Genomic DNA, 10848 nt, shown 5'->3' with positions numbered 1-10848 from the left:
TGATCCGTTGACTCACCCATAGCTTGAGCGCGCTGCCGAAAACGGTACCTCTCGGCGACCACGTTGACTTTCGGGGTGAAGAATGTTTGCAAAGCCAGTAAACTACCATTGTAGGTATCCTCAGTAAGCGGCAGGGTATTGTACAACCTTTGTCCTTCTGTTCCCAGACAGTGACTCAGCAGGGCTCTTTTCCTCTCCGCGGAAAATTCTTGACCTCCGATTGCTAGCAAGAAGTTGTCGAATAGCTTCCTCCAATCCTCGAACGTAATCTTCGGCTCTCCCGGGCACTCCAGGAACGCAGAGGGCGGTTGTAAACCGAGTAAAGCTATTCTTTTATTTCTTTATCCTCGTCGCCACTTGTTATGTTGGGTGTGTAGTAGTAACCAACACGAACGCGTTACTTTCCAGTCAGCATCTTTATTCACGTACCTGTATTTTCCTACATTACATTCTTCTTCTCTCCTCACCTCACCGCACCTCCTCCGTCTGACTCACTACGCCATCTAGAGGCTGTACAATGTAACTGAACTAACTATATGGTTAACTCAATGCAGTAGTGAACACAACAAACACCTTTGGGATGAATTAGAACGGAGACTGAGAGCCAGGCCTTCTCCGCCAACATCAGTGAGTAAAGAATGGTCGAAAACTCCTATAAACACACTCCGCAACCTTGTGGACAGCCTTCCCAGAAGAGTTGAAGCTGTCATAGCTGCAAAGGGTGGACCGACATCATATTGAACCCTATGGGTTAGGAATGGGATGGCACTTCAAGTTCATATGTGAGTCAAGGCAGGTGGCCAAATACTTTTGGCAATATAGTGTGCATATACAGTATATATGTATATATATGTGTGTGTACGTGTGTGTGTGTGTGTGTATATAGTGTCATATATATATGTATATATATATATTAGAAAAAAAATAAAATATATATATATATATATATATATATACACACACACACACTATATATATATATATATACACACACATATATATTGACTGCACTTAAATGTAGAGTATATGTAGAATAGATTTATATTATTTATATATTATATATATAATATATTATATAGCTCGGTTATTATTATTATTGTCTATTGTGAGCGAACTGTGGTGCTGAATTTCCTCCAGGGATCAATAAAGTACTTTCTATTCTATTCTATATACATATACACATATGTATATACACATTTTTACATATACATACATACATACATACACATATATACACTCATATACATACATATAAACACATATATATTTATACACACATATACATACATACGTAATACATATTTTTATGCCTATATACTATATATATACACATACATACACGCATATATGTACATAATACATATTTATATTAGGGCTGTCAAAATATTTATATATTTAATCATGATTATTTGCATTTCGTTCATAGCTAACTCAAAATTAATCGCATATACTGTAGGTATAAATATTCATCATTGATAAGCTTACCCTACACAGATAATTTTCGTGATATTTCAGGTATTTATTTCTACCTGAATAAATACTTTTGATATTCTGTACATTACATGTTGTACAAGTTAATGGTCTTCATATTACTGCATGACAATGTTTTAACCTTCCCTATTAATAAATACAATGTAATATTGTTGCCTGCTAGTCATTCTGTTATTGAGGACTCGACCTGAACATGTTTATTAAAATAATTTAATGGCAGGATTTGCCCTAAATTGCCAAAATACCTGTGGTGGTGGGGGCGTGGTCAATATGACGTCATCGCATGATTTGGTATGATGCATATATTCTTTAAAAAGGAAAAAAATCTGAATATACATTTGTGGGGAGGCGTGGCCGGCAGACCAACCGTTTACGAGGCGGGGCACGCCGTGGCCAACTCCGAGATGGCGGTGAGGAGGCGTGGCCGACGGGCCAGCGGCAAGACGGGGCGCGCCAGGAACGTTGCCGTAATAAACATCAGGTGCGTGAATCGCCCGGCTGCGCACAATTGTGTAATCCCCTCCCAGTGTGTAAAAGGGCGGCAGCCGAGAACGACAGGGCAGAAGGAGCTGGAGAGACGCGAGCACATCAATCAATCAATGAATCAATCAATGTTTATTTATATAGCCCTAAATCACAAGGGACTCAAAGGGCTGCACAAGCCACAACGACATCCTCGGTACAGAGCCCACATAAGGGCAAGGAAAAACTCACCCCAGTGGGACGTCGATGTGAATGACTATGAGAAACCTTGGAGAGGACCGCATATGTGGGTAACCCCCCCCTCTAGGGGAGACCGAATGCAATGGATGTCGAGTGGGTCTGACATAATATTGTGAGAGTCCAGTCCATAGTGGATCCACATGGAGCACATGCAGCACGAAATCAACAGAGAGCGAGGGACAGACGGCGACGCGGGAGGCTGAAAAGCGACCGGAAGAGCGAGTAGTGGAAGAGGAAGGAGCTGAAAAGCGACCCGACCAGAGACTGAGTATTATTGAAAAATAAACAAAGTCCCAAACTGCTTGCAGTCATGTCAGTCCTTGGTGGTCCATGTAACCCCAACAGCGAGAGACTGTCACAACATTTAAAACAAATCTGTTACTATTTCGTATTAACATATATTTTTTCTCACATATTGTTTTTCCCTATTTTTTAAATTGTTGCTGCATATTGTACAATGTACTTTGTTGAGATTTTTTTTTTTTTTTAAAGAGATTTCTCCAATCCTTTTAGTCATTTTATCTTTAATAAAAAGGACTGGCAACAAATCTAGCGACTAGTTCTGGTGTTATTGGAGACTGTACTCGTTTAGATTCTGTCACGTGACGAAAAGCGAGCCTGACGTCACACTTGCCTTTCTCTCGTTAAAATTAGCAGCGTCATTTTAAATTGTGAAGATGGCTGTCCGTGGGTACATCTCAAATATGTTAAAGTACGAGCACAGCGCGAACACTTTGCCTCCGCTCCAAACAACCCCGTGCGTATAGCTCACGACATCACAACATCGGTTACGGGAGCACTGTTACGGTGATTAAAGTACGTCTTTCTTCGGTCCCATTTTCGATGCAACATTCGTCAATAGTGCGCATATAATAAACTATATATAGCCATTCATACTGTAACTACCTGCTGATGTTAAAGTGTATGTTCATGTGTTTTGGTGGTCATTTTTCCCATGGTATGTGAACACTCCGTGTCGGCGGAGAATGAACAAGTGTTGTGTGTCTTGAAGTGAAGCACAGAGACAGACGTGTGTGTGCACTGAGTAAATACTTTTGGGCCTGTTGTTAGCCATTGTTGGCCATTAAAGCTAAAAAAAAAAAAAAGTCAGACTTTGTTTTTTTCTGGACGCTACAATATATTATATTACTTTATTTTGTTAGGTGTGGCGGCTCAAGCCCGTACATTAAGGAGAAACCCTAAATGTAGTTAAACCGGATGTATAGCGTAGCACTTTTATTTTAAAGACGGAAAAGTCTTTAATTTTTTCAGGTTTTATATCATCTTATTTACTAAATCAGTGACAGTAACAATCTAAATATTATGTTAGAACTGCACCTTGACTATAATCTGAACACGGAAGTGAAGCACCACCCACCTCTAGACCGACGCGTGCAGCAGGCGTTTGCTGCAGGGATGTCGCCTCTTCTCATGACGAAAAATAGTCCTTTCTTGTCGGGAGAACCACTTGCCATGGCTTTGAACCTGTTATTTCCACAAGGTAGACTTTCTTTTTGTCCATTTCTGCTGGCTTGTGGATCATCAGTAGCAAGTGAACTGCAGCCAGGTTCCCCTATACGGCAGGGCTAGAGGGTCAAAAAGGAAGTGTTTGCGTTAATTGCAAGGTAACAAAATGAGTGCCGTTATTGACATTTATAGTGAATTGTATTTATTTTTTATTTCATTTATTTTTTATTTAGATCCACTTCTCGGGTTCATCGTTATAAAAGGTAGTAGTTTAAGCATACACAAACCAGGTATGATATTTTTATTACGTCCTAATTTTTTGTGTAGTTTTGTTTATGCTTTTTAGATCCATTAAATAATTTTATTTTGACCAATTACTTGTCTTTTAAAAAAAAAATATTTAAAAAATGCAACACATTGTTTTAGTTGAGGGAACATTCTAACTAGTGATGTCACTGCCAAAGCATTGACATTAGAGATGTCCGATAATATCGGACTGCCGATATTATCGGCCGATAAATGCTTTAAAATGTAATATTGGAAATTATCGGAATCGGTTTCAAAAAGTAAAATTTATGACTTTTTAAAATGCTGCTTTACGGAGTGGTACACGGACGTAGGGAGAAGTACAGAGCGCCAATAAACCTTAAAGGCACTGCCTTTGCGTGCCGGCCCAGTCATCTAATATCTATGGCTTTTCACACTCACAAGCGAATGCATGCATACTTGGTCAACAGCCTTACAGGTCACACTGAGGGTGGCCGTATAAACAACTTTAACGCTGTTACAAATATGCGTCACACTGTGAACCCACACCAGACAAGAATGACGGGAGAATATCCGCACCGTAACACAACATAAACACAACAGATCCAATACCCAGAACCCCTTACAGCACTAACTCTTCCAGGACGCTATAATATGGATGGATGGATGGATGGAATATCGTCAAAAAAGCCATTATCGGACATCTCTAATTGACATGTCTAAATTAAATGCTTTATGGAATGTTTACAATGAAAATTAGGGCTGTCAAATTATTATTTATTAATCAGATTCATCATATTTTGGTATTTGGATTAATCATGATGAATCAAAAATGATCAACTGCGTGCATATCTCAAATCTGCTTAAGAAAAGACCTCAATAATTGTACACAAATGCAATTGTATTGTCAGATTGTCATCCAGGGATGTTTTAAATGGTTTAAACATTTTACATGCATATCCTTTATTTGCACAAAACCTGGTAACAGTTTTATCTAAAGTTCTTTCAGGCTGTATTTTGGAGTGAAATATGCAGCGATCAGACCAGTCAGAGTCTCCTTACTCATTTTTGTACCGACGTATGCATTGATCTGATCACTGACCGTATAGCTGTTTAGGTAAAAAGAGCTTGTATGGTGAAAATAAATTGCTCGATTAATCTACGATTAATCACATGAGTTAACTTGTTATTTTGACAGCCCTACATTTTTAATTGTATTTACAGTATTTTTTTATTGCATATTGTTGTTATTTGGATTCACTTTTCGGGTTCATTATACTAAAGGGTAGTAGTTCAAGCATACACACACCAGGTATGATCGTAAAAATCTAAGTACAAAATTGTACTATGTCCTCATTTTTATCCATTAAAGCATTTTATTTGTACTTATTTGTGTATTGTTTTTCTATATTGTTAAAATGCTACAAATTTTTTTTAGGTGAGAGAAAATTCTAACTAGTGGTGTCTTATGGATTGTTTACAATAAAAACACACCAAAAAATACAATTATAGACAATGTTTCAGAACAGTTCCCACCAGTAGAGTAATGTTTGTGTATATTAAATTATTCTGATCTACATCGTATCATATAACTCAGGCCTGGGCAATTATTTTGACTCGGTGGGCCAAATTTAGAGAAAAAAATGTGTCTGGGGGTCAGTATATCTATTTTTAGGAACACTGATACAAAACCTCACAATAATGTCTGATTGAATACTAAAAACGTCATGAAGACCGCCTTAAAAAACAGAATGGAATTTGAATTTTTTTTACTAAATGAGACACCAAGAAAGTACATGACAATAATGTGGGATTTACAATTTTACCTATGAACAATAAAACACTGAATATTGACAACATATGAACGTCACACCCCCTTTCGATCGACATATTTTACAATCAAGCGAAATGCAACAAAAATGCAACAAACACAGCGAAATATGAACGAGAAGGGTAAAAAACCCCCACCAACAATCTGATACATAATAACTTTTCTTGCAGAACTTTGTTTCTTGCAGAACTTTCCTTCCGCGTCTGTCCCCGACACACGCATTTCAGGCTGGCCGCTCTGGAAACACTCTGTGGAAACGCTCCGCACCCACACTGCTTGGTGCCTCGTCTGAGCTGCTGTGACTTAGATTACCATAGTAACTAGTCGTGTTGTCCTATTACCAAAATTATTTCGATAGTTTTTGGTACTTTTCTAAATACAGGGGACCACAAAAAATTGCATTGTTGGCTTTATTTGAACAAAAAATCTCACAGTACACTAAACATGTTTATTATTGCAAGTTTGTCCTTAAATAAAATAGTGAACATATAAGACAACTTCTCTTTTAGTAGTAAGCAAACAAACAAAGGCTCCTAATTAGTCTGCTGACGTATGCAGTAACATATTGTGTCATTTTCCATTCTATTATTTTGTCGAAATTATTAAGGACAAGTGGTAGAAAATTAATTATTAATCTACTTGTTCATTTACTGTTAATATCTGCTTAGTTTCTCTTTTAACATGTTCTATCTACACTTCTGTTAAAATGTAATAATCACTTATTCTTCTCTTGTTTGATACTTTACACTAGTTTTGGATCATACCACAAATGTGGGTATCAATCCGATACCAAGTCGTTACAGGATCATACTTTGGTCATATTTAAGGCGGACCGGTACTTTTCAGAGGCAGTATAGTACCGAATATGATTCATTAGTATCGCGGTACTATACTTATACCGGTATACTGTACAACCATAGTAACTAGTATATAGTGCAAAAGCGCAGATTCCAACCATTGAAATACTTTGTATAGTTCAAGACTTACGGTCATTTGAAAACATCACACACTAGGTGTGGTGAAATTACGCTCTGCATTTGACCCATCCCCTTGTTCCACCCCCTGGGAGGTGAGGGGAGCAGTGAGCAGCAGCGGTGGCCGCACTCGGGAATAATTTTGGTGATTTAACCCCCAATTCCAACCCTTGATGCTGAGTGCCAAGCAGGGAGGTAATGGGTCCCATTTTTATAGTCTTTGGTATGACTCGGCCGGGGTTTGAACCCACGACCTACCGATCTCAGGGCGGATAGTGACTATCAGTGGTACTTTACTTTTCTTTATAATGGCAGCTACAGTTTCCATCTTAAGGATCTAAAAAAATGATTTGGGAAAGTTTTCCGACGGGCCGGATTGTAAAGCTTAACGGGCTGCATGTGGCTTTAATTTGCCCAGTTCTGGTATAACTGACACTAGTGATTGTTTCCTTAATTAAAATAAACAGTTAAAAGGGGGTTAAAAAGGGTTGGAATTGGGGGTTGAATCACCAAAATGATTCCCGAGCGCGGCCACCCAGCACACACATGTTCTACCTAGTAAAAGTATTATCAATCAATCAATCAATCAATCAATCAATTAATCAAAGTTTATTTATATAGCCCTAAATCACAAGTGTCTCAAAGGGCTGCACAAGCCACAACGACATTCTTGGCTCAGATCCCACATCAGGGCAAGGAAAAACTCAACCCAATGGGATACAATGAGAAACCTTGAAGGGGACCGCAGATGTGGGGACCCCCCCTGGGCGACCGGTGCAATGGACGTCGAGTGGATCTAGTTACTAGTGTGAGAGTCCAGTCCATAGTGGATCTAGTTAATAGTGTGAGAGTCCAGTCCATAGTGGATCTAGTTAATAGTGTGAGAGTCCAGTCCATAGTGGATCTAGTTAATAGTGTGAGAGTCCAGTCCATAGTGGATCTAGTTAATAGTGTGAGAGTCCAGTCCATAGTGGGGCCAACAGGGGATCATCTTGAGTGGAGATAAGTCCCCAATTGATGCACAGATGAGTGGTCCACCCCGGGTCCCGACTTTGAACAGCTAGCGCTTCATTTGTGGCCACACAGGAACACACGTGTACAGAGCTAACGAAGGCGGAGGAATTGAGACGTTTGTGACAACAATGAAAATAACATTTACTCAGTGGCCTGGTGGTTAGAGTGTCCGCCCTGAGATCGGTAGGTCGTGAGTTCAAACCCCGGCCGAGTCATACCAAAGACTATAAAAATGGGACCCATTACCTCCCTACTTGGCACTCAGCATCAAGGGTTGGAATTGGGGGTTAAATCATCAAAAATGATTCCCGGGCGCGGCCACTGCTGCTGCCCACTGCTCCCCTCACCTCCCAGGGGGTGAGGGTTATGGGTCAAATGAAGAGGATAATCTCACCACACTTAGTGTGTGTGTGACAATCATTGGTACTTTAACTTTAACTTTAAAAAAGTAACTATCGTAACGAGTCAGTCTTTTGAACGACTCTTTAAAGATCCGGCTCCCTTCAAAAAGCCATACATCCCATCTCTAATAAAAGGCTTGGATCATGGGTGTCAAACTCTGGCCCGTGGGCCAAATTTGGCCCGCCGTGTAATTTCATTTGGCCCTTGAGGCGATATCAAATTAACACTAGAGCAGGCCCGCCGATTATATACAGCGGCGGTGCCACGGTAACACAGCATTCACCACTAATTCTCATACTTGCCAACCCTCCCGGGTACCAGATTTTCAGTGCCCGTCCCGAAAATCGTCACATCCGCTTTTCATCCAGTCCAACGAGTGCTGGCCCAGTCACCTATTATGTGCAGCTTCTGCACGCACACACAAGTGAATGCAATGCATACTTGATCAACAGCGATACAAGTTACACTGAGGGTTGCCGTATAAACAACTTTAAGTTTTTCCGGGAGCTACAAGGTAGCGTCCCGGAAGAGTTAGTGCTGCAAAGGGTTCTGGGTATTTGTTCTGTTGTGTTTATGTTGTGTTACGGTGCGGATGTTCTCCCGAAATGTATTTGTCATTCTTGTTTGGTGTGGATTCACAGTGTGGCGTATATTTCTACAATTGTTAAAGTTATTTATACGGGCACCCTCAGTGTAACCTGTATCGCTGTTGATCAAGTATGCGTTGCATTCCCGTGTGTGTTCATGCAGAAGCCGCACATATCTTGTGACTGGGCCAGCACGTTGTTAGAATGGATGAAAAGCGGACGTTAAAGGCAGTGCCTTGAAAGCACGCCCCAAAGACTGTGGTCCGGGTGGACTACGATGAACACCTTGGTTGGATAATGAAGGTTGCCTCAGCTCAAAGCCTGAGCCCCGACATTAATGAACTAGCATCCAAGGAAAGATGGCAGGTATCTGGCTTGGGCACATCAGATTAGATCAGTGTGTTGCAAACTGAGCAGTTTAAAGTCCTGAATGGTTGGTTTATTCATTGTTATTTTATTTTCAAATGTATTAGCCTGTGGAAAAAGTTAATGTTGATATTTACCTCAGAAGGCTGCAAATAGAAAAGAGGCATTACATTTTTATTTAATTTGTATTTGATATGCCATTGATATTTTTTAATTATTATTATTATTATTTGAAACTCGATTTTGCGTGTCACTATAAAGTTATATAAGCCTTGCTTGTTCAATATTCAATGCAAAACTTGTTTGGGTCCCTATTAAAAGGTTAACTTGTTCAACCTTGGCCCACGGCTTTGTTCAGTTTTAAACTTTGGCCCACTCTGTATTTGAGTTTGACACCCCTGGCTTAGCTCCTCTGTCACATACAAAGAAACATCTTCGATGCTTTTTTCTTGATGTACCTGAACACCTCACGGGTGTCTCTCCAGTCAACATCAGACAGCAGAAGCAGTGCGAGCGTAAACACGGAAGCGACGCTCCGATTGGTTCGACGTGAAGACCGAGGCAGAACTCTGATTGGTCAACCGTGCGCCAATGACGCGGGGGGTCGTGAGTGCGGTTTTAGCGGGACAAGAAGGGAGGGTGTCGAGTAGAGTGGGGTGAAAGAGAGCAGCAGATGGACCGCAGCTTTCAACACATCAGCATAGACTTTATGTTTCAACTGTGTGTGTAAGTCAAGTTGCTATGTCGGTGAGGGGATTAGACTAGCAACCACCATTTTTCTTGTGGATTTTGCTCTTCACACATGGATAGGTTTCCAGCAGGCAGGTGCAAGCCCAGCTGCTTGCCAACACACATGACAGGACAGTGCTGCTAAATGCCACACACACACACACACACACACACACACAGCAGCGGCACTGTTGTAACTTGGAAGGCACCCATCCTCTATGGTGAAGATGAGTCGGGACCCCCTGCAGGTGATCGGCGGACAAGTCAAGGAGATGCAAGTTTCTTCCAATGGGGACAACATAGCATCATGGGAGGAGACGCAGGAGTGCAATCAGGACCACCCGGACCTCGCCGACAAACCAAAACAAGTGAGTCCAACTAACTTACAGTGCATCCGGAAAGTATTCACTTTTGCCACAATTTGATATGTTACAACTAGAGATGTCCGATAATATCGGACTGCCGATATTATCGGCCGATAAATGTTTAAAATGTAATATCGGAAATGATCGGTATCGGTTTCGAAAAGTCAAATGTATGACTTTTTAAAACGCCGCTGTGTACACGGACGTAGGGAGAAGTACAGAGCGCCAATAAACCTTAGAAGGTGCTGCCTTTGCGTGCCGGCCCAGTCACATAATATCCACGGCTTTTCACACACACAAGTGAATGCAAGTCCTACTTGGTCAACAGCCATACAGGTCACACTGAGGGTGGCCGTACAAACAACTTTAACACTGTTACAAATATGCGCCACACTGTGAACCCACACCAAACAAGAATGACAAACACATTTCGGGAGAACATCCGCACCGTAACACAACATAAACACAACAGAACAAATACCCAGATACCCCTTGCAGCACTAACTCTTCCGGGACGCTACAATATACAATATACTCCCAAATTCCAAGCTGCTGTTTTGAGGCATGTTAAAAAAAAATAATGCACTTTGTGACTTCAATAATAAATATGGCAGTGCCATGTTGGCATTTTT

At 40.7% G+C, this 10848-nt stretch overlaps 1 protein-coding gene across 2 annotated transcripts in view; it reads left to right on the top strand.

The window, feature by feature from the left end:
- The first annotated feature begins 9880 nt into the window (after positions 1-9880).
- nt5c1aa (5'-nucleotidase, cytosolic IAa) overlaps positions 9881-10848 on the top strand; it is a 39413-nt gene continuing 38445 nt past the window's right edge. For both annotated transcript variants that reach the window (XM_061931095.2, XM_061931094.2), the window contains exon 1: positions 9881-10219. In XM_061931095.2, the coding sequence (XP_061787079.1) occupies positions 10070-10219 (150 nt within the window). In that variant the 5' untranslated portion in view covers positions 9881-10069. The remainder of the gene's footprint in view (positions 10220-10848) is intronic.

This window comes from Nerophis lumbriciformis, linkage group LG37 (genome assembly GCF_033978685.3).
Source record: "Nerophis lumbriciformis linkage group LG37, RoL_Nlum_v2.1, whole genome shotgun sequence".
Taxonomy (NCBI): domain Eukaryota; kingdom Metazoa; phylum Chordata; class Actinopteri; order Syngnathiformes; family Syngnathidae; genus Nerophis; species Nerophis lumbriciformis.
This window is presented reverse-complemented; position numbering and strand designations above follow the sequence as displayed.